This window comes from Cylas formicarius, unplaced genomic scaffold (assembly GCF_029955315.1).
Source record: "Cylas formicarius isolate icCylForm1 unplaced genomic scaffold, icCylForm1.1 PGA_scaffold_7__23_contigs__length_41026272, whole genome shotgun sequence".
Taxonomy (NCBI): Eukaryota; Metazoa; Arthropoda; class Insecta; order Coleoptera; family Brentidae; genus Cylas; species Cylas formicarius.
Window position 1 is genome coordinate 2,343,616 of NW_026844352.1, and position 25,591 is coordinate 2,369,206.

The 25,591-nt window shown below is 34.6% G+C and overlaps 1 protein-coding gene across 2 annotated transcripts; it reads left to right on the forward strand.

The window, feature by feature from the left end:
- Positions 1-4,085: 4,085 nt before the first annotated feature.
- LOC132705375 (cytospin-A-like) lies at positions 4,086-21,512 on the forward strand. 2 transcript variants are annotated; one of them, XM_060675929.1, is made up of 3 exons: positions 4,086-4,161; positions 4,212-4,671; positions 21,311-21,512. In XM_060675929.1, the coding sequence occupies exons 1-3, from the start codon at positions 4,126-4,128 to the stop codon at positions 21,352-21,354; spliced, it is 540 nt and encodes a 179-aa protein (XP_060531912.1). In that variant the 5' UTR covers positions 4,086-4,125; the 3' UTR covers positions 21,355-21,512. The 2 variants fall into 2 exon arrangements, with proteins under 2 accessions (XP_060531912.1, XP_060531911.1); XM_060675928.1 differs by lacking the exon at positions 21,311-21,512 and having other exon boundaries at positions 4,212-4,883.
- The last annotated feature ends 4,079 nt before the right edge of the window (positions 21,513-25,591 follow it).

Below are 25,591 nucleotides of genomic sequence, written 5' to 3' on the forward strand. Positions count from 1 at the left end.
TTCCACACCAAACAGTGGCCCATACTCACATTCAAAACATTACTGACCACAAATTCATAGGAATTATGCTAAAACCAGATTTACCATTTGTCCCAAAATCTCTCAACTTCTTCGCTTAGTCAAAGACAATTTCCGTTTGAGACAGTATGCGTTTGCAACATTCCATGCATATGCGGCAAAGAATACATTACAGAGACCGGACGAAAAATATCAACTGGGTTCAAATAACACGAATGAACCTTACGACTAAGACAAACAAACTCATCAGCTCTTGCCGAACACAATCACGAAACCGGACATACAATTTTATTCGATAAAACTAAAATTCTTGCATGCAAGCTATGCTTCCACCAAATAAAAATCCAAGAATCTATATTTATATCTATTAGCAATCAAACAATCCGCGGCTTTTATCTTGATGATTGAAGAAGTGCTTTGAATATATAGTTTAACCTGATGGATCAAAAATGGACTTCACTACCATTGTTCGAAGGGCAGTTATGTTAAATCGAATAGTTGTTTGAATAACCGGGTTGAAAAATATATACCAGCTGCGGTTCGTCTCTTTTGTGTTATTATTTCCTGTCCCTATTATGCCTACTTTGCAAAAAAAAACGTATTTGGTATTTTTTAATAAAAACTTTATTTTAGAACTTAGAATTCTCAGAAAGCTCAATATACTATATTTTGTACAATCGAAAATATTATTTTAATGAATATACCAAATTAAAATTTGAAGCGAATTTTTCAATAAGAAAGTGCCCAATATGATAAACAATTTTAAGTGACATTTTCGAATCATATTGTGCGATGGAAATGCTAATACAAAAATGAATTACGGCATACACGCAGGTTATTTTCAGTATTACAATCCAGAGGAAAATTTCAGACGATACCCCATTAAGGGTTGCCCAAGTAGCAAAAACTCGCGGAAAATTGTCATATACCTTTAATATAACTCTTTTATTCTAAAAACAACTGGCAACCTTTAATATGGCGCAAATTTATAAAACAATTGTATCCCATAGATGGTATAGGATGATATGAAGTTCACAGGCTTTCGCTTAAATTGGATAGGTATACGAGGTCTATTCAAAAAGTAAGGTGACTTTTAAGTTTTATCAAAAAGTATAATAAGTATAATAAGTTTTTCTAATGCTCGAAGCACTTCTTATGTAAAAATTAAATTTATTGGAAGCCATGGAGGTTAACAAAATGAGACATTCAAATGTATTGCTTAACGATTAATTAGATTTAAATACCTCTCCTTTATTGAACTTAAACTCTAACAACATTAATTAAGGTTTTATGGTCATTTTTCGGTATATATAGTAGCAGGTAGTTTGTAAATATTTACATTTGATAAAGACACGGTGTTGTCGAAACAATTGTCATGTAAAAATATATAATTTCGTGAAAATCTGAACTTTTAGTTCTTATTTATTTTGAATTGCATTATTAGTTGCTTAATTGAATATACGATAAAGCAGATAGACCATCTGACTGGTTGAAGTCGACGTTTATCCAGATTCCTAAATCAGCAAAGGCTAAAAATTGAAATGAACAGCGAACCATAAGCCTGATGGGTCATGCCTTAAAAAACCATCAAAAAATTTACCCCAGACTTGAGGAACACATTCAAAATACTCCATTCAAGTTCTAACTAAAAGAAGTGGAGGTATGAACTGCGATGTATTTATGAGCTTTAGTGACTTCGAGAAAGCGTTTGACAGAGTGCAACATGAAAAAATGAGTGGAATACTAAAAACAACAAGAATTGATGACAAGGACATGGTCAACCTCTTCTGGCATCAAAAAGCAAATGTGAAAATAGGAAATAATATGACTGAAAGCATCTCAATTAAAACAAGGGTAATACAGTATTGTATTCTGCCACCATTGCTTTTCATACTCGGAGACAAAATTCCAAGACGCTTTAGAAAATATCGAAGAAGAATAAAAATTAATGGGGTGAGAGATGCAGATAATTCCGTTCTACAGGATAATAAAGATAATATTAAAGGACTCCAAAAGCTCATAGACCAAATAGTAGTTTCATCCAACCGTTACGGTCTTAAATTTAACATCAAAAATACCAAATTTATACCAAACTAAAGAACCCAATATACATGCAGAACGGTGGATCGGCCAAAGTAAACTTGAAAGGGTCAAGAGCATTAAATACCTAGGACAATTGTTAAGCGAGGATTGGGACAATTCACTGAGAATCAAATCCAGAGGCAAGAGGAAGGTTCATATGTATGAGGACAGTAGTGTGTAGACATGAACTTAAAATTGAGCTCCGAATGAGAATGCTCCAATGTTACGTCACAGAGACTACTTTAAAGAAGCTTTTGAAATGTGGGTGTACAGAAGCGCATTGAGGATAAGTGGATAGATCGGGTCACTAACATAAAGGTCATGAACAGAATGAAGAAAAATAAAGAAATCATTGCAAACATCAAGATTAAGAAACTCTCATACTTCGGCTATGTTATGAGACACAATGAAACATGCAACATACAACATTTGATGATTCAGGGCAAGATTGAGGGAAGACGAGGCTCAGGAAGAAGAAGAACATTTTGGCTGAAAAACCTACGACAGTGGTTCGCTGTTTAGGACAGCGGTAAACAAAGTATTGGTAGCCAAACATCAATAGGAAGAAGTGAGCGTAAACGTGTGTGTGAATTGAGCTTTAGCAACAACCAAACGTTTAGTTTATTATTCTCATTTGAGCGATCGAGATATTTTCTCTTCGTCAAAAATATCGCAAAATTGATTTTTCGGGACGATTGAGAAGGGTCTACACCCTTCTTCGCGGAAATTTCGTGTTTACGTCTAGAGACTTTTCGATTAAGCAATACCATTAATAATAACAAACAAAGTATTCATCTTTTAGGCTTTCTTGATTGAACTTATCATCATTAACTTCTTATTTGACGTTTTTCAGGATAACAGCAAATACTTAATGATGAAAAAATACAAAACATTTTAAAACAGTGAAATGTAATTGATTATTCCACATAACTTACGGTAAATATGAAAGGGGTGCTTTTTATAACAAAAATGGTGAACCGGCCATATGAACATATGTCCCCTGTAGGCCAACTAAAATTGTAGGGGGGAAATGTTATAGTTTATTGGCACTTTTTTATTTACTCCTTTATCAGTTTTTGTATCTACGAGTATTGCTGTAATACATTTACATTTTGCAATATAGGTACATTATTGTGGGTAAAACCTTAAAATAGTTCCCACCTCCAAATTTAAAAAAAATATTGCTGGACCACATTTTTGGCAACCTAGGTCAACTGATTTAAATCCAATAGATTTCTTTCTCTGGGGAAACTTAGAAACATTAGTGTACACAACACCAGTCCAAAGTGAGGAAGATCTAATAAATCGGATAGAAGACTCTTGTACAGTTATTAGGAACACCCCTGGTATTTTAGAAAGGGTTCTCCAGTCCCTACTAAGGTATACAAACGCGTGTATCGAAGTCGGGCGAGGTCATTTCCGACAGTCGCTCTAATTTTTTTTTCTTTTTCTTACTGTTTACAATAAACTTCTTCCTGTTAGTAGTTTATTTTATGTATTTATTTATTTTTTTAAGCGACAACGGTGCATCGAACGAAAGCAAGTTCATGCACCAAATTTGCTCCAAATTGAATGGGGATTTTAAAAATAATTTTTGTTTTCAGAAAAAGCAGTGAAGTGCTATTTCTTCTTTAAAAATATTCAGTTCCAACCCCGTACGGACACCACTGGTAAAAATAAAAATAAAGCTTTTGTATGAAAAACCGCCTCTCAATAATTAAAAGATGTTTACCAAATTTGATAAAATATATCGTTATAAATAAATATCGTTATAAAAAAAAATAAACGTTATAAAAAGAAAAACAACCCTTATCTTGAAAGCTATGCATTTTTGGACGAATGTTTATATGAATTTTTCGTCTTAAAATCACGCAAGGGATAGTTTCTTAAAGTTTGGCAGCGCACTTTTTTAGCACCCTGTATATACTAATAGTTGAAAATGCACAAAAACTACAATCGTATCCATAGTAACAATATGCTGCCACTCTCAAATTGACACATACTCCAATTAAAAAATCACCCTTTATGTTTGGATTCCTGAAGATCATGGACTTACTTAAGGTTGGTTTAGAAGCATTCAATTCGATAATATTATCCAAAGCATATTGCAGATATTCCGGATGCAGGAGCCCGTGTCCAAAGAGCTTCTCTCCAGGAACAACGACTTGGCAATTTGCAAGGAAACTATCCGAGAGAAAGACGAACTGTCGAAGGAAAGAGAAACGAGGATAAAAGAGCTGCAGGATCGGGTGTGCGAGCTTGAAAAGCAAAATGGAGAGCTCGAGATTAAACTAAAAAACGATAACGCGGAATACCAAAAAATTATGCAGGAATACGATGGATTTATTAGCAAAATTACTGAGGACAGCAATGAAATAGTAAAAGAAAATGAGACATTTCGACGAAAATTACGGGAACTCGAAGATCTGCTACAGAACCACGAGAGCACTAAAGAAGACATGAGAAGCCGGTTGCAAAAATGTGAAACAGTTATTAATTCTATAACCCATAAATATAACACATTAAAGGCACATTCTCAAACTAAACTGACCGAAGCTAACTCAGAAGTCGGTAAGTCTGCAAAAGAGATCGAACACTACAAATACCTGATTGAAAAGAAACAAGGGCAAATCAATGAGTTGGAGAAACGTTTGGGGTTGGAAAAGAAAAGACCTGATCTCAGATCGGAACCCCCAAAAAGCTTAAAATTATCTAAGTCGATGTTAGAACCGCTAAAATCCCTGTAATGTTGAAATTGGAAACATGTAATGCCCCAACTGAATATTAACTGCCTTTCAGCATTTATATTATAGGTACCTAAAACGTGTCAGACCAGTAATATCTGTGCCTCATTACTGAGGTAATGATACGAGGTTTCTTAGGTTTTTTTATGCTAATTATTTGTTTTCACTCAATCTCCGCCCATAAAATTTTCACTAGTAATACCACTAGATGTCGTAATATTATCAATGAAAAAATATTCATGAGCAAAAATTTCCGGATTGAATGTGACCTCGTGTGGTATTCGGTGAGATAATTTCAAACCAGTAGTTTTTAACCGGTCAAAATTGATTTTGTTGAGAGATTTCCATAGCAAGCATATAATTTTTTGTTAATATAATTCGCTGTTGGGTGTACCCACAAAGAAGAAATTAATACTAAAATTAGTCCATTGCTATGGTGATGCTTCAACACACATATTATTAATAACTTACGGATTTTCAACAATAAATATAATTTTTTGGAGAAATGACATTTTGGCACGAGTTTTTTGGGGCACGAGTGAAACGCAAAGTAGAGAATGTTTAATAAACGAGTGGAAGAATATAATATTTAATAGATGTACTTTTCCAAACCAGTATAGCTTGCGGCTCTTTTTTTGTGAACTGGTATTTGTATTGCATTAGAAGCATTTTTATATTGAATTAATATTTTAAATGATTTTTTCTACTCCCGTCTGTAAAATGCCTAATAGCCCACCGATATAGCGTGAGGGAAGCGTCACTTTAGCACGTCAGTTTCCTTTCCCACGAATCCGAGCCACTTCGTAAATTTCCGGGATTTTACCGCACGGATTTGGTAGCAATCGAATGTTTTCGGAAATATTTCCCACGCTTTGAATTTTGACGTTTGTCAATTCTGACGGTCACGTCAGTGAATGTATTCGTGTTGTTTTACGAAAACGTACCCAAAAACTAACGGTCATAGAAAAAGTATAGTATGCAACAAGTTAAGGTTTTCAAACGAAGGATCTCGTTTTTAAAAAACACTTTTTTATTTTGCAAACAGAACTACGAGGTTTTATTTAACCCGCTACAAGGAGAACTGGACGCAAAGCACAGAGTTGTTATATATATAAAGTTTTTATGCAAGCGTCGCGTCGCAGATACCGGATATACTGAAGCTAGCATTTCATCAGCATTTTCTATCACATAATTCCTCCCTCCGAAGTGGAAAACAACAGGGACGAAGGGTTGTTTTCGGAAGACTGGTCGTTCTTAGTTTTCTTGGAATCTTGCAGCAAATGGCTCTTGTAGATTTTCCATGCTATAACTATTAACAAGATTAAAATAAACATCATTCCTGTTGAAGTGGCGAGACTCCAAGTGACTGGATGAATTTCATAACCAATGTCGGGGATCGATGATTTCGCAGCTTCTCGTAGTTTTTTGATCGTATTGAGATCAATCGATTGTAGTTGGAGTGGCTGGTACTTCACATCGTGATGTTCCATATTTTCAATTTTAATGGGTGGCAGTGAGAATGGGTTTGCTTTAAAAATTTCTTCTTTATTCCAAAGCTCGGTATTTTGGGTACTTATACCACAATTATATGGAACATTGATTAGGCAGGCTTCTTCAATAAAAGCTATTTCTTTGTTTTGACAATTCATTTGTAATTTAAGTTTCTGTTCCGATGGTATTATCAAAACAAATCTACTAGTGATTGGTCGTATTATATGCGTTGAAACATTTACATTGACTACGTGGCAATTTTTGTTTTCGGCATATTTAATGAGGGTTGTCACACAATCACCGATGGGCTGGGTAAGTTGATTTTCGCAAACGTAGGTGTCTTCAATGATTGGGCAGATTGATTCTTGATATTGTTGCATGTCAGTGCCCAATATTAGGTAGGGTGAATTAGGTATAATTAAGGAGTGATTCACAGGTACTGGGAACAGGTGGAATATTTCAAAAATATCTTTAAGAAAAATCGGAATATGGACGGCAAAAATTATTTTATCTTTTGTAAATTTAACTTGTAAGTTTGCTAACTGATAATAATTATTTTGATTTTCAAAAATTAGAATTTGATTATCACCATAGAGAACAGTCAATTTAAAAATTATTTGTTCTAATTCGGCCGCCGATATTACTACAGGATGTAATGTATTTAATTTCGCAAATGTAATGGCATTTTCTAAATTATCCAAAAAAGTTATAAAACTTTGGCAATTTAGAATTATTTGCATTAGTGTATTTTGAGCTTTAATGAAAGTAGTTATGTCAGTAATAGTTTTATTTGAATTATATTCAAAAATGTCTATATGTTTTTTAATAGCTTCTTGATTTTTCTGTAGAAGTGTTATAGTATCATTATAGTTGTCAATCAGCTGTTGAATCAACGAGGTTTGCTTTTTTAGTTGGATGTCAGATGAATGTTTACTACGCACAAGTTCTGTGATAATTTTATCGTATTTTTGTCCATCCTCTGAATCGAGAGTGCCAAAAAGCCATTTCGATAATTTACCTACAACATTTATTAAACCTCTTTTTGTACGGTTATTAGGTTTTATGTTACCAAGTTTAAATTTTACTTGAGTAATTAAATATCGAACATTATTAAGTAAATTATTTCCATTAATATAGTGTACATTCTGATAATTATGTTTATTTGTATAGTTTAATGATTTTGAGATTACAGCGTAAGCGTATTCTAAATTACGTAATTGATTAAAAAGTTGAGATGTTTCTACAAAATGCAAAAATGTATGTTGATGTTGAATTATTCGAGCATTTCCTAAGCGGAAGGGGAGAAGTGGTGTTTTAATTGGGATAACTTCAATATCATTATTCGCTATCACTAATAACAGCGTAGCTGCAAGAAGGAACAGCGTTGTCCGGTTCATTAACCTGCGAAGAAGAAAAAGCTTTAGGTTTTTGGATCTGAGATTTATGAATTATTTTTTTATTTTTTGTAATAATTTTATTCCCAATATCTTGATCTATAATAACAGGTTTTCTTCGGGGTTTGTCCTTACTACGTTTTGCTGTTTTGTCAGTAACGTAAACCTTTGTATTTTGTTTCATTTCAGGTGGATTTTCTCGTTTTTCGTTTTGTTTTTCATTTAAACGTATTTTTGTTTCTAACGATGTTTCGTAAATTTGTTGATAGATAGTTTTTAGTCTTTCACGTCTATCTGTGATATAATTATTTACAATGATTTCATCCGTTAAATCAAAGGGATCTAAACCGTTTACTTTTCCATTAATAACGTCAAAAGGTTTTTGTTTTGTTACGCTATGCATTGATGAATTATAACCTATAATGGCGTATTTTATTAAATTTTTAGGGGCTTCTTTAGGTTCTTTTAATTTTAGTACCCTATATAATTCAACAAGAGTAGAGTGAAATCTCTCTATTGGACTATTACTATTAGAATTGCCGGGAGTTGTAAAATGAATTGCAATTTTATGCAATTTACAGAAATCTAAAAGCAAAGACGTTTTAAATTCCGTACCATTATCACACGTTATTTGTTGAGGTAGGCCGTGATGACTTATAAAGGTCGCTAAACCGTCTAAGATAGCAATTGCTGTGCAAGCGGGTTCTAACGGATAAGCTTGGGCGTACCGTGAAAATACGTCTATAATTGTAAGAAATTTTACGTTACATATTTGAAAAGTATCCATATGGATGGATTCTAATGGTTCAGAAGGGGTCGGTGTCAACATAAACTTTAATTTTGGTGGATGTCGATCATATTTTGTTTGTTGGCACGTGTCACAATTATTAATATATTCAGTTAAATCAGTTTTCATATTTGGCCAATAATAGAGCCTTTTTAATGCTATTAGGCTTTCATTAATTCCTCGATGACAGGTTTTTTCATGATGATATGCAATTAGGTCTTTTTGTTTTGTCCTGTCAGTGACGTCAGTTAAAAGAGTTTTCGATATTACCAATTTGTAAGCACGGTTTTTAAATGTATTTGGTAACAAAACAGATAGTTCTCGATTTAAATCTATTTCGGTGTTTTGTACATAAAGGCAGTACATTTTTGTTGGATCCAAATAATCTAAAAAGAATTTAATTATTTCATTTTGATAGTTTTGACTTAAATAAACAGAAAATCTAGATTTATTTTGGAATGGGTAACTCCTAATCACGTGATAACGACCGTTTGTTTTTTGGTTAAATATTATTTGATTAGAGTAAGTATTTAAAATATTTTCGGTAATTGGTATATTTAATATTGGATCTTCAGCTGCTGAGTGTACTGTCTTACCAGTATTAGGAATATTTGGCGGTTTAATTTGAATGTCCGAGATGATATTAATTTTTGGAGTGTTTACATTTTCTAGAGGGTTAAACACGTCTTCAATTTGTTCCAATTGTTCAAGGCTTATATTTTGATCTTCTTCATGTATGTATTTATCGATATCTTCATTAATATCTCCAGGATTTCCGAAAAGTGACTCTTTATCTATCATATTTAGTTCAAAATTTTCTTTATGAAAGTCCGGAAAAGATAAAACATTTAGAGGTTGTGGGAAATTTAACGTTATATTTTTCTCAGTGTAATTAAAAACTTCTGTTTGCGCAAAACCGTTTTTTGCAGTAGTAAGTGTTTCTGGAAAATAGAGACCTTCAATGACTTGCTCGGGAATAATAACATCATTGTTTTGTGTTACTGGAATTCTTACGTTAACAATTTCGTGTGCATTCACAGTAATACAATATACTTCGTTTTGTGGTTGTCTAAATAAAATTGGTATATTAGTTGTATTATTCCTTAATTGTTTATTAACAAGATCGATAGAAAAATTAAAACGTTTTAGGTCGTTTAATCCTATTATACCGTCAAAGAATTTATGAAAGTCAAAAAGGATAAAAGATAGGTTGGTATTAGCCTTTAATTCTGGGAAAGCCGTAATATCTGCTTTAAATAGAGTTTCCTTTTCACCAGTTCCTGTTTTAATAATAGTTGGGGAATGATATATTTTTTCATAATAAAATTTTTCTGCAATGGAAGGTCGAAGAATCGAGTGAAAACAACCAGTATCAATTAAAAGTTTAATTGCGGGTTCTTTAATCTGGATGTACGGTAAACTATTATTAATTTCGGTATACATTTCTAATGTCATTTCGTTGAGTCGCATTGGCTCGTTATTGTAAAATTTTGAGAGATTTGATTTTCAATTTCAGGGTGTTCGTCAAAATTTTGAGTGTCATTAAAGTATTCAGATTGATTTGAAAATTCAATTTCAGAGTATTCGTCTTGGTGAATATTTTCATTTTGAAATACCGCAGATGTTTCATCTGTTTGTACCGCGTTACTTTCGTCGATTTGGTATAATTCTTGCGAAATAAAATTTCTAGGGCCAGTAGGTTTGAAATGGTTAATTTGATTATTTTGACGTGGTATAGTATAGTTTGTTCTTGTTGACATAGGTTCGGGTTTATTGTTAGGTACCTGACCTGTCGGTTTAAATACGTTTTTAGGTGGGCCAAAAACTTGCCTATTTGTAGGAAAATTTCTTGGAACTTCGCGTGGTTGAGGCATATTAATTGGACCTCTGGGAAAACTATTAGTCTGGGGAGTAAACTGATTTTGATCATGCCTAATTCTAAAATTTTGATTATGGTGATTATTGTTTTGAAAATAATTTGTAGGGCGAATCGGTTGTACATAATTAAAATTTTGGTTACTAAAATAATTTGGATTTTGTGAAAATTGTTTAACGGGTTCGATAGAAGTATTAGGCAAAACTTTCGATTGAATTGGAGTTCTGAAGATATTTTGTGTATATTGAAAATTTTCCTCTTCAATAATTTGGGTCATAGCTAATTCTATACAGCTCGGATTTTTAAGTCTTATAATACTTTGTAATTGTCCTGGTAATCCTCTAATAAACGTCCTTAAACAAATTTGATCGTATTGACGTAAATGAATTACTTTGCTTGCATTATCCATAGTATCGGCAGGAAATGCATTAATTTTTTGAGCAAGGATACTTCTTAAAACTTGTAATCTTTTCCCAAAATCTAAAGGATGTTCATTTTTAAAAGGGGTGGCCATAAACAAATCCTGTTCTAAACATTCTAAATTTCGTCTATCGCCAAAACAATTTAACAAAGCTACTTTAATATTGTCCCACGTTACTAACTCCATTCTACAGCCTACTAGAATTTGTGCGCGATCAACAAGTTTCATTCTTATAGTTCTTAACAAATATTGTTTTAAAATTTCGTCGTTTCCTTGACCATATGTATCAAAAAGGAAATCTCCAGCTGATAGAAAACTATTTAAAGTGTTGGAATCACCATTATATGGCAGAATACTATCTATAAACATTTTTAACAAAGTGTAATTTACACCTGAATTCGACGATTGATTAGAATTCATTTTCAAATTGATTTGACTGTTCTCTACTTTCTGTTCCACTAAATTTAACGAAGTAAAAAACGCACTTAAATTGTCGACGTCTTGATCTTCGTTCATAAATTTAATTGATTTTGAAATTTCTTAAAATTGAACTTAAAACTAAGAATCCTTAAAATTATTTCCACCGTCCTAACCAGGGAAGATGAAAGGAGAACAATAGGAATTTTGGGCACTAACCTTGATTTCTCTTAGTCGTCAGCCTATTCTTCCTATTGGAATTTTCCTTGCGTAGCACTGCTTGCGGGGGTGATTTCTTGCCTTCCTTGCCCTCAGTCGAACTCAATCACGTTGGGTTTGTCAGACAGTCTATCACTGGTTCGTTTTGGAGTCTAAGGGTTGAAACCCACGTTTCGCGATCAAATCGTCCCGATGACGTGGCTTTGACCGAAAACTACCCCAAATCCGTCACGACTGCGCCAGTTAAGGTTTTCAAACGAAGGATCTCGTTTTTAAAAAACACTTTTTTATTTTGCAAACAGAACTACGAGGTTTTATTTAACCCGCTACAAGGAGAACTGGACGCAAAGCACAGAGTTGTTATATATATAAAGTTTTTATGCGAGCGTCGCGTCGCAGATACCGGATATACTGAAGCTAGCATTTCATCAGCATTTTCTATCACATAATTAACACGTTCGGTAAATTTTTTAAATCACTCGTTTATTAAACACTCCTTCCGCTCGTGTCAAATTAACTGATGAGTCAAATGCCGTTTACCGCACTTATTGCATAATATACTACTACTGTAAAATACCTACTTACACACCGATCTAGCGTGCGGGAAACGTAACTTTACCACGTCAGTTTCGTTTCACGTGAATCCGAGCCACTTCGGACATTTCCAGGATTTTACCGCACGAGTATGGGAGCAATCGGATGTTTTCGGAGATATTTCCCACGGTTTGAATTTTGACGTTTGTCAATTCTGACGGTCTTGTCAGTGAATGTATTCGTGTTGTTTTGCGAAAATGTACCCAAAAACTAGCGGTCGCAGAAAAAGTATATTATGCGACACGTTCGGTAAACTTTTTAAGTCACTCGTTTATTAAACAGTCGCTCCGCTCGTGTCAAATAAACTCGTGAGTCAAATGCCATTTACAGCACTTGTTGCATAATATCTCTTTATATAGATAACTAACCAAAACTAACACAAAAAAGACAAAACGGTCAAAGCGATAAGGTTATCAATCAAACTTGAAAAAAAAACTTTAAAACTTGCAGCAATTTCAGGGTTTTCTGTAGACAGACTGAAGATAACTTGAAATGAGTTTAACTTTAGAGTACTCATAAGTTATGTAAACCCCACGCTAGAAGCATTAGGGAACAGCACATTAATAATAATAATAATAATAATAATAGCACTTTATTTCCAACAGGTAACATGACCCAATTACAGGAAATATTAAATATAAATCATCCAATATACATACTAGGGGAGGTAGAAACCAATCTTAAATCTACTAAACTTACAACTAAAAAAAAAATGAAGAAGGATAGAATGAGAAAGAGAAAGAAAAGGATAAGACTTAACGGTACGCATAACCCGACGCCATTCGAAGTTGCTGAAGTATGGCCTGGAGACCATCATAATATAAATCGCAGTACGATGATAGTTTGTTGAAGGTAGCACACATATTGTAAATAGGGTTTTGAAAATGGATATTGGACCTGGGTAACTGCGGTAAGAAAGTTGAAAACGCAATTGTTCCAGAAGAAACGGACAATCAACTCCGTAATGAACTAACTTATAGAGAAATGAAACAGATTGCAAGTCTCTGCGCAAGCTCAGGGGCAGTATAGCGAACCTTCTTAGTAGAAGATCGTGATCAACTCACCTCTCAGGATAGAGACCGTCCTCCCTGAACGTTAGATACTTTAGTAACCTTCTCTGCACACTCTCAATGGACTGAGTGTGGCAGTGATAAATTGGTGACCATATCAGTGAACCATAGTCAAGCTTGGACCTAACAGTTAAATAACAATTTAACAGTAGCTGAGCCACATTACACTTGCTGATGTTAAGATGCAATTTATTTCTGGTACACCATTGACTGACAATACTGATGTTGTCCTGGAGAGTCACGCAGTCCATGCCAGTTTCAATGCTCTCGTATAGCTTTAGGTCATCCGCACAGGCAAGCTTGTTGCAGATGATCGAAGATACGAGATCATCTATAAATATATTGAAAAGCAGAGGTCCAAGGTTAGAACCTTGAGGCACGCCAGAAGTTGGAACAAAAGGAACTGATCTAAACCCCTCAATCTCAACAAACTGTCGACGATTCACCAAATAGGACCTCAACACTGTAATCAGCGAATCAGAGAAACCAAATTTATGAGATGCTTTTTCAATCAGTAAGTGATGATCTATCTGGTCAAATGCTTTGTGGAAGTCAGTGTATATAACGTCAACTTGACCTTGCTTGTTCAGAGAGTCACAGACATACGAAGACAGGGAGCATAAGTTAGTGATACATGATCTTTTCGCATAAAAACCATGTTGTTGGGTAGATAGTTTATTTCTAATTTGAGCAAAAATAAATTTATTTAATATAATCTCGAATATTTTAGAAAAGTTGCACAAGATCGAAATAGGCCGGTAGTTTTCAACAACAGAGGGATCACCTTTTTTGAGAATTGGATAAACTTTGACATATTTCCAAGGCTCTGGATAAACACCCGTCTCAAGTATCAGGTTAAAAACGTGACATAAAGGAGCACACAGTGCGTGGAAACAGTCTCTAACGATAAAACTTGGTATGAGTGCTTTGCTTGCTGACAAGACATCCTGGATAGTAAGCTTAGGTATGTTCACTAGTTCCGGATTAGAGGACACGCCTGAAGATGAACATGGATCTGGCTGGGATATGGTGTAAACGCTACCAAAGTACTTAGCAAAAGCTGCAACAACCATATTAGGTTCTTGGCATGGCTGACCAGAATAGGACATCGAGGCTGGGATTCGCGAATCTGCCTTCTTCCGCTGAACAAATGACCAGAAATTGGTAGGACTATCATGCATACTTAACTCAGCACGACAAAGAAAATCAGTATAGGCAATGCGTGACTGGAACTTGATTGACCTGCGTAGCGCGGTATATCGGGCAAAATAATAAGCAGATTTGTATTGCTTGAAATTGCGGAAAGCTTTCTCCTTCTCAAATATAGTTGCGATCATTTCTTTAGTGAACCATGATGGAAAGCGCCTTCGTCTCGGTGTTTTAGTGGGCGTGCAAAGGGCAAAAATATTGTTTAGCATGTCGTAAAAAAGTGTTAGAGCCCTGTCTACATCCGAGCACTCCATAACACTATTCCAGTCTGCATGCTGCATCAGTTCATACATATGAGGATAGTTGGCCTTCCTAAAGTTAAATTGGGTTTGATCATTCCTATTGATTGGAAAATTAGAGACGTGTGGAAAAGCGACTTGGAGAGAAACTATTAACGGGGGATGGTGTGGATCCTCGTCGATAAGTGGTACTGCGTTTCTCACTATCGCAACGTCGAAATTGGCAAAAACAAGATCTAAGCAACGGTGATTTAGGTTAGTTACAGAGTTTTGCTGTTTAAGATTCAATATGGCGCTGAGGTTGAGTAGGGATCTATGTCGGACATTGACAGGAGCTGAAACAGTGAAAGAAGGAATATTGAAGTCACCCAACAGCAAGACAGATCCACCAAACAACAAGTCCAGCGACGACAAAGATTCAAAAAAGTTCTCAACTTCGAAGTTGGCAGCAGTGGGAGGAATGTATACTAAAAATACATAAAATACAAAGTAATCTAAAGAGATCTTACAACCTAAAAAGTCTATGCTTGGAGCACTGTTGCTGATGCCGGAGGTATCCAGAAGTGCGGACTCAAAACTGTCACGAACACCGAGCATGACACCACCGCACCTGGAGACTCCGGTTGGATCCTGCCTTCTGTCTGAGCGGTAGACCAGATAAGAATCAGGAAAGAGTTCAGTGTCCCGAAAATCTGGTTGAAGCCAGGATTCAGTAACAGCAACGATATCATACCCTGAGGAAGTTACGCCACTGTAAAAGACATGAGTCCTAGTTCTGAGACCCCGAACGTTCTGGTACATACAGGTCAATTCTTTGGTTGGGGTGGCGGCGGAGCTGGGTTTTTTGTAGCGATAGTGGGAACACCACGGATGTATTTTAGAATCAGATTGTTTTCACCATTCGAGCGACGATGTTGCAGTTCTTCTTTAATATCCCGAATATGCTTACGTTGCGCCGGAGAAAGATCTGCCTCGACGTAAATTTTGTGATTCTCAGCGAGGGTTCTCCTACTCTTCAGCACAAGTGATACGTCGCTGGGTTTAGACAGCGTCACTTTAACTGGCTTGTAGCCATTGCGGTTTGGTTTACCGACGGAAACAACGTTGGTGACTTCAATCTGCGTAGACCCACTGCTGGAGAGCAATGAAGAGATTTGAAGTGATTCAGGAATGCTCTCGTCTCGGCGAAGATTAAAAATCATCAAATTGTTAATGCGTGCCTGTCTCTGCAGCACTTCTTGCAGAATGCCGTTTTCATGACTTTGTTCGCCGGCTGTAGTGCTGTCACTGCGATTGTTATTAGCAATTTGATTCCTTAACTCTGCAATTTCAGATCTAAGATCAGTATTAACTTTGATTTGATCTTCGTATCTCGCCAGCAGGTTGACATACTGAGCCTCGATGACTATTAATTTCTCCATTATGTCGTTCAAAGATACTTGGTTATGGGTTATTGCTGGGTTGGAGACCAGAGATATCTTGGAGCGACGCAGCACCCGGTCCAATTGAGCGCCGAGGGTTGCTATTCGAGGTTTGCTTGCTTCCTGACTGAGACTGTGCAATATCTAAGCAGGGATTGCATGCCCAAGTGGTTTCTTTGGATTTATTCCACATAGTTGCCTGCTTGTTAAACTCATGGTTAGTGAGACCCGAACAACCCTTGTGGAACCACGACAGACAGGCACGACATGATATTGAAGGTTGACTGTCCTTTATTGATCTCTCACAGTGGGAACATCTTGGCTGCTTGTTGATATTCGGCGCCATCCGTGCAGTCCGTCCGCGGCCAAACTCACTCTTAGAAAGAAAAATATAAACACGATTAAGCCCGACCACGCGGAACGCAGCTAAAACACTACAAATACTATTGTGTGAGCACTGTTTTTGATCGATTATTTGCTTCACGTCTGCCGAAGAACAACTAAAGGTGGCTGGCATGTTTTTAGCGCATTTAAAATGTGTTAGAACTACGGAAACTGGTGTAATTATGAGGACACAAATTAAGCGGGTCGGACGGCGACAGACAGCACGCACATTAAAGAAAATATTCTTACTAAAATATTTTTTCTCCTTGAAGCAGTGGCACAAATTGACGAAATTTTCACTCTCTTCATTTCCCAAACGTGTCAATTGCCAAATTGATCTCTCCGTTTGTTTCCACATTTTACGCTAATGAAAAAATGGATGCAAAAACACGTCGAAATGTTGAAAAATAAGTTTCATACGAAACGGAGCTACAAAACTTAATGAAGAAACTAAACTTTTTTCTCATTTTAATGCTTTTCATCGTGGGCAGGTTAAAATTTAGTTTTAAACGTAAAAAAATTGCATCGGGGCGTCGCCGTCGGGGTCCGTCGGGGTCTTTGAACTTGAATATGAGCCTCGGCTAGTTATGTGTTTTATGTAAAATTCTGAATTAAACTTTAAGCCTCGAGAGCGCACACAAAAACATCAACTTTGGCCAGTTGGCGCTTCCAGCAACAATCCACCAGGTTCTCCCGCGGAGAGAGAAGCTAATTTTCCATTTTCAGATAATGCTTTTGTGTGACAAATTAATCCTCTGCAAAATTTAATTAATACTGTTTAAGTTCACACAATGGAACTACCCGAACAATACCTGTTCGTGCCTGTAGATAGCCGCGCTGTGTGTATGCCTCCAAGAATGTAACCAAAAGGCGATGTAAGACGCTCCAACGAAATTCTCTATATACTCCCGGGGATAATTCCGAGATAAATCGGGACGCAAACAACAAATTCATCAACTGCGACAAAGGCGGGGACTTAATTGTGTCTTGCTCCGAACTTTAGACTTAATTAAGACAAAAAATATGCAGGGGTTAAGTTTATTTCAATTACGACATTTAATTATAAAGTGATACCGATTCTAGGCAAAAAATAACGACGAAATTATAACATTAGAAACAGTTTTTTTTCAGCTTCACAATAGTTTAACAATAAAAATCTCCTGTGACTTCCTTATAAATAATAAATAAATAAATAAACCTTTTTATTAAACAGAAATAGGAAAAATAAGTTTTGTCATGCTTCTAAAGTAGAATTTTTTAATCAAAATATAATTACTTTAAGTGATTGCTATCCACAGGTGAAGTCTCGCATGGTACTAGTTATACTCAAATTCTACCCACTTAAAGAACTCAGAAATTATATTAATTTCTTAAATTCTAATTGAACTATTTTTTATTTCAGATCGATCACTCTTTTACAACAAAATTCAATGTCAAAATTAATTAACAATGCATAAAAAGCGGTTGATACACTTTCTGGATTACACCTGCGTGGGTTATTCATGAATCGAACTAGCTGACGTTTCGCCAATCATGATATTGGCTTCCTCAGAGCTCAACCGAAACTAGTTTGCGTTCTACTCTGTACCTGCTCATATACTGTCTGAGGAAGGCAGAGCTAAAGGAGTGACATAAACATCCTCTCAGATAACCGATCCCATATTCGTCAAAAAATAAAGACTTGAGTCGTAAATAATATTATTGCTTGTTTAGAGATTTCTATGGATTTTCGGATTTTTCTTTTTGGTTAGTTTGGTCTCATTGATTTCCACATGAGAGATATGCGTCAGCGTTTTATTTAAAAATATACTTCTCTACTTGCCACTGTGGTCCTTTCATACATTCAAACCATTATTGACCACATATCGAAAGTTGTTAAGAAATATAATGTTAAAACTCTCAAAGATAACATTTTAGAGCATTCCATACATAGCGGCCAGGAATAAATTGGAGAGACAGGAAGAAACATTTCAATCAGGCTAAAAGAACTACGACAACCTCATCAGCAGCTGTCGAACATAATCATGAAACAGAAGATGAAATCTTCTTCTACCAAAGAAAAATCCGAGAATCCATAGAAATTGCTAAACAACCAACCAATGTTAACCTCCATTCAGGTCTTTTACCGGTATGGGAATCAGACATCCGGCTTGCTTGGCTCTGTCTTCCTCCAAACAAACCTGTTTCAGTTGAGCTCTGAAGAAGCCAGCAAGTTGACTGGCGAAACGTCGCTAGTGTGATTCATCAACAACTGACGCAGTAAAAGTATGTTAGACACTCAATCAGTAACCCAAACAACTGGCATTGTTAACCAATAAAAATTTCGATATTATTATTGATTATTCAATAGAAACTTTTTTAATTTGTATTTAAATTTATTTATATTTAACATTTTGTTGAATTTTATTGTACGGGATAATCGAGTGAACCATAAAGGATCTTTAAAACATGGCAGTGTTATGTTGCGGTAGTACAAACTTATATATATGTATATATATATATATATATATATATATATATATATATATATATATATATATATATATATATATATATATATATTCTCACGTATTGATTCACGGATGGAAAAATATGATGACACTATATTCCGGGATATCATCCGTTCGCTCGTTGAACTCCGACTGGAATCCTGCATCCGACTGGAATCCTGCAAATCCTGCATCCGACTGGAATCCTGCAGACGTTTCGCCAAAATCTCACTTGGCATCTTCAATGCTCGCGCTCCGAAAACACTTCGAACACTGGGAGGTTATCGGCGGTGCGTGCGGTATTTATACTCTGCGCCGGAGATGGTAACGGTGCTGCTTGTGCGTGGGAGGAGGTGGCTCCGCCCCCTGAATTGTCGCGTTGTTAATTTCGCCCGATCGTAGTTGCGATGTCCCCGTTGGCTGCTGCACATCACAGATACAGGCAGTGGCAAATACATTAATTGCTCGGTCCTTCAGGCTCACAAACGAGAGGAACAGAGATAAAGAACTGAAGAAAATTAGTACCTGTCTTCGACAAAACGGATACCAAAGGCGCACCATCAGCAAGGCAATCAGTAAACAACAACAGCCGCAGCAGAGAGTGCAGGACGAGACCCAACGAAGATCGATCGCTGTCCTGCCATACATCAAGGGGGTTACTGACAAAATCGGCCGAATATTACGGAAACACGACATATCAACGGCATACAAACCTGACCATACCATCGGAGCAATACTAAGAAACCCAAAACAAAAAATTACTCTGGAAAACCAAGGAGTATACAGTGTAGCATGCGGATCGTGCAGCCTGACGTATGTGGGACAGACCAACAGAAGGATTTCAGCCAGGCTCGAGGAACATCGTTTAGCCATAAGAAACAAACAAACAACATCTGCTTTGTTTCAGCACCAACATCAGACAGGCCATAAAATTGATTTCGGCACTTGCAAACAAATAGCTAATATTCCTGATTTTAGGACTAGGATTATACGAGAGGCCATCGAAATAGAAAAGTCCGGACACCTCAATACGAGAGACGACGCTCTGCATTTATCCAACACGTGGAGAACGATAATCAAACAGCAGAGCGATGAGCAGAGCGATGCGCAGCAGCCAACGGGGACATCGCAACTACGATCGGGCGAAATTAACAACGCGACAATTCAGGGGGCGGAGCCACCTCCTCCCACGCACAAGCAGCACCGTTACCATCTCCGGCGCAGAGTATAAATACCGCACGCACCGCCGATAACCTCCCAGTGTTCGAAGTGTTTTCGGAGCGCGAGCATTGAAGATGCCAAGTGAGATTTTGGCGAAACGTCTGCAGGATTCCAGTCGGATGCAGGATTTGCAGGATTCCAGTCGGATGCAGGATTCCAGTCGGAGTTCAACGAGCGAACGGATGATATCCCGGAATATAGTGTCATCATATATATATATATATATATATATATATATATATATATATATATATATATATATATATATATATATATATATATATATATATATATATATATATATATATATATATATACAGTGTGTCCAAGATAAGGATGCACAGCATGGGGATCTCGGAAACTATAAGAGATACAGTGTCGGTTAAATTAGACAAAAGTTGCGCATTTTGATACCGAACAAGATCCCGTGTTACAAATTTGAAAATTCCAAGCCGTTCCGGAAATATCCGAGAAAAACCGAAATATTGCGATTTCGTTTTTATTATTTTTTAAAGCTATTTGAAAAGATATGAAAAAACGGAAAACACATATATATATATGTATATATATATATATATATATATATATATATATATATATATATATATATATATATATATATATATATATATATATATATATATATATATATATATATATATATATATATATATATATATATATATATATATATATATATATATATATATATATATATATATATATATATATATATATATATATATATATATATATATATATATATATATATATATATATATATATATATATATATATATATATATATATATATATATATATATATATATATATATATATATATATTCGTTTTACAAATATCAGATAAATAAATAATGAAAAACTTGAAATAATAAAACAACATTGGAAGCGAAAATATTTTAAAGTGATAGCCATCAAATCCATAAAGAACAACCAGTGCGGCGGAGAAGAGATAATTTTATTTTTAGTATATTACTCTATCCCAGACAATACAAAATAAAATCATAATCGTACGTTTTATTTATATAATAACTCGATGCGTTATTATTTATTTATAAAACAAAATCAGTTAATGTAATATGCAACAGCTGCAAATGTTTTACTCAACCACAAAACACATCGCGCGAATTTAGCAGTTTAAAAATTGTTGAATAAGTAAAAACCTACGTGAAATTATTCTATATACAGCCCTCAATAAATAAAATTTTCCTAGGAAAATCGATATTGCCTGTGTTACTGGAACTATTTCAAGCTTAGATGGAGTTCACAAATTACATTATGTGTCAATAAAGTTGGAAACGCTTTTATAAATGGTTCCTGCCCTTATGGATGGAGACGACAGCGTAGGTGAAGCAGAATCGGATAGAACTAGAATAACCCCATTTTATAATTGAACTCAATCGGCGATATTAAATATGCACGGCACTTTTAGCTTTAATTAACCTCCCGCTCCTCCCATTCGCGGATTTCAAGCCCGTGTTTGTTCCAATTTGTTTTTCAATGGAACCACCTCCGCATCCTGATGCGACCTTTGGCGTATTTAGAGTGACGCCGGGCGTATTTCCACGTGTTTCAATTTTGCCCTATTTACGCAGAAACGACACACAGTGGGCCAGGGAAGCCCTAGGTGTTTGACTAATTCGATTTTTCTGTAATGCCAATAAATGTTACTTCATATTAATAAAAACACATCAATAGAAAGAAAAAAATATTACGAACATCAAATTTTAATACAATATAATTATTACACAGAGTTTTCACAAAAAAACTGTATATTTACAATTTACAATTTAATTAAATTTAATAACACCCTACAAAATGTAGAAACATAAAAAACTACTGGGTGTATTAAAAGCAACAATTTAAGAAAAAATAAGTTATTCATTTAATATATTTTTTTAAATATTTCAGTATGATTGCTTAAAAGAAACGAAATAAAACAATAACAGGGTTTTTATACATTTAAAGTATCATTCAGTTAGGCACTTTGCTCTGTTTTTGTTACAATTTTTGCATTAGCCATAACTCTAAAAAAATTAAACCATTGCCTTGCAATAAGAGCGTTCTTTTAAGGTTTTGGTTTATAGTTAGTCGTAGTGTCAATAGAGCATGACAGCCCATAGTAAACAAAAGTTACGACAATAGCTTTCACTATTGAAATGCCAAAAATAATATCTTACATGAATCAAACTTAAGTAACACTATCGCACTATAAAAAAAAGAAAACAAAACATCGACGTCGAAGACCTATTATCAACGTCGCCAAGACGTAGAATTATATACGTTCTGTAGGCGTCATTAGTAGGGCGTATATGTAACGTACCACTATGATCCTAAATGTATAACATATATAATAGTATATTTATTTTTCGAGTATATAATAAGATCTCTCTGATATGTAATACTGATATATAAGATAACATGCTCGAATGTTCATTGATATTTTTTCATATTGTTTATAATTGTTATTAATCGATGTTAAAATTAACGATGAAAATCAGGTAATATTTTTTAGTTTTGGTTTCAAATGTACAGAAATGTACTGGAAACTAGAAAATTTATAAATTATCTGTGCCGTTCCTTCAAATTAAATATACATATGCGAGTATTTTGCAGTATGATATTTGTTATTTGTAACAAAAACAGCAAACCAGCATGATATTAGTTAATTACGAGACTAATTTAGTAAGCACATCCATTATTAATTATGCAGAAATGGCTTTCATAAGAGTCGAGTTTGAGAAAGACGACGGCGGTGGCGGCTTATCTATAGTACATTACAGTTGGTAAGCTCCTAGAAAATCTAACTGTTTTTGGCCACCTACCAAAACACAAGGCAAATTTGAAAAACTGTTAAAACAGGGAGCATCTCCAAAGGAAGATTCCTAGCCCTTAAATAAAGAGCATAGAATTTTTTTTGAATCAGGTAAGAACACTTTAGATTTGAAGGTTACAGAATCGAAATATCTGTAGTTGAAAATATAAAACATTTCTTAAGATTAAAGTAAACCATTTTTTTATATTCTACATCAGAATGTAGGATTCGCCATGTAGTTCAGCAAAGTTAACTCCATCCACTTCATCTGTGTGGTCCATTAACAATCATGTATCATATTTTATGCAAGTAGCAGTAACCAAGGAAATAAATCCTCAATTACATTAAAGAGCAAAATAAGGAGATATTGGGAATTTTACAATTCTGAGTTGTGCAGTTGTAATATTTATATTTTCTATTCATATGGCCAAATTCGGTACAGAATTGGCTGGTAATTTATTAAAGAATTTTGTAAAACATTGTCATAACTTATATGGGGCACAGTTTCTAATATACAACATTCATCTTCTGATTCACCTTAAAGAAGATGTTGATCATTATGGTCCCGTGGACAATTTTTCGGGTTTTCCCTTTGAGAATTTTTTAGGCCAATTAAAGTCACTGCTTAAATCTTTAAAATCTCCCTTGCAACAAAAAGTAGGTGATTATTAGAACATGGTAACAGATTTACTAGTACTTTACCTCAATTTGAAAACCTTAAATTGCGATTTTGAACATAATTGTGGGCTTCTCTGAAAATCAATTATTATCATAACATCACAACAGTATAAACAACTGTTCTTTCAAAATGTCACTATAACGACAATTAACTTTTCTCAAGCAGATTGTTATGGAATGATTGACAATAAAATTATTGAAATTCATATCTTAAAGAGGAATGACGGCTCTATTTTTATTGTGGGGAAAGCGTTTTCTGAATTACAAAATCTATTTACATATCCATTAAATTCAGTCGATTTATATATAGGTGTTCTAGGTAATTTATATCAACAATTTTGTTCTTATTATCGTTCCTTTGCAAGATGAGTGCGCTTGTTGGGCGTTTCCATTATTGGACTCGTTTGAGCAACTTACGTAGATGTCCACAATGTTTTTAATATGTCTAAAATCTTTTTTTGTTTTTTAGAAAAAAGTTTTTTTTATATATATAAAAATTTGCATATTCAATAAAAAAATTTTTACATATTAGTCTGTTTTTGTATTCCATACTACATTAATTTGGGACGTGTAAAGTGCGTCATACAACAACAAAGAATGACGTAAAATTTCCGTTTTAATATGACGTTATTTTACGTTTCCTAATATACGTAAATGGGCGGTGACATTTTCACGTCATATACACGTCAACGGTAAGGCCGAATCGACGTAGTTGGTTACCAATAATCGACTTCTTATTAACGTCATGTTGTTATCTGAGTTAATATAACATTTTTCTCCGTTTTTTTTTGCCCACCCGGTAAGTTCTTTAACAATTATTTTTATAAAATGGAACAGGTGGGAGCAAGACTGTGTCTTACACGTAACACCACAACATGTTACATAATATTAACAGCATCCCTAAATTATGCTAAAATTGTAACATATTGCTTAATAAATTACAAACATACTTTTTTCGGCTATTTATTTAATATGACTCAAAACGATATAGAATTTTTTAAGGATAATTTCCTTTTAGAGTAATTTACTTAACATAAAATTAGTCTCAAAACTTACCTTTACTGGCTTCCTGCATTGTGAATTTTGTAAAAAGCTAATTTCCTTAAAAAAATATGACGTTATTTTACGTTTCCTAATATACGTAAATGGGCTGTGACATTTTCACGTCATATACACTTCAATGGTAAGGCCGAATCGACGTAGTTGGTTACCAATAATCGACCTCTTATTAACGTCATATTGTTATCTGGGTTAGACATAACATTTTTCTCCGTTTTTTTTGCCCACCCGGTAAGTTCTTTAAAAATTATTGTTATAAAATGGAGCAGGTGGGAGCAAGATTGTGTCTTACACGTAACACCACAACATATTACTTTAATATATAGTATCAACAGCATCCCTAAATTATGCTAAAATTGTAACATATTAAATATATATAAAATAAATTAAATTTAAATATAAATTACAATTACAAATTAAATATAAATTACAAACATACTTTTTTCGGCTATTTATTTAATATGACTCAAAACGATATAGAATTTTTTAAGGATAATTTCCTTTTAGAGTAATTTACTTAACATAAAATTAGTCTCAAAACTTAGCTTTACTAGCTCCCTGTATTGTGAATTTTGTAAAAAGCTAATTTCTTTAAAAAAATCCCCTCCACTTTTCACGCTAAAAATTGTATAAATAAAACATTCTCAAAATGACACAACAAACGTTACAAAATTATTGTTAACGTTTCCATGGTAACAAGACGACTTAACTCTCTTGTTTTTTGAAGGTTCATGGCCTCCTTAATTAATCTATGATAAGGAAAACGTTCATTGTACGAAATGTATTATGGGTTCATTTCAATAGTGTGGGCTTTGCCTGGCTCATCGTGCGACACGTTCCAAATGGCGAGGGAAAACGAGTTCAAAAAGATTCGAGAATCTGTCATGCCCGGCTTATATTAATCACATTACGTGTTGTCAAATAAGTGGATGGTGGTATTGA

Coding starts and splice junctions, on each gene's coding strand:
- LOC132705375 (XM_060675928.1), top strand. CDS start 4,126: ATGTTTGGATTCCTGAAGATCATGGACTTACTTAAG. Junction 4,162..4,211: donor AGATCATGGACTTACTTAAG/GTTGGTTTAGAA, acceptor AGCATATTGCAG/ATATTCCGGATGCAGGAGCC.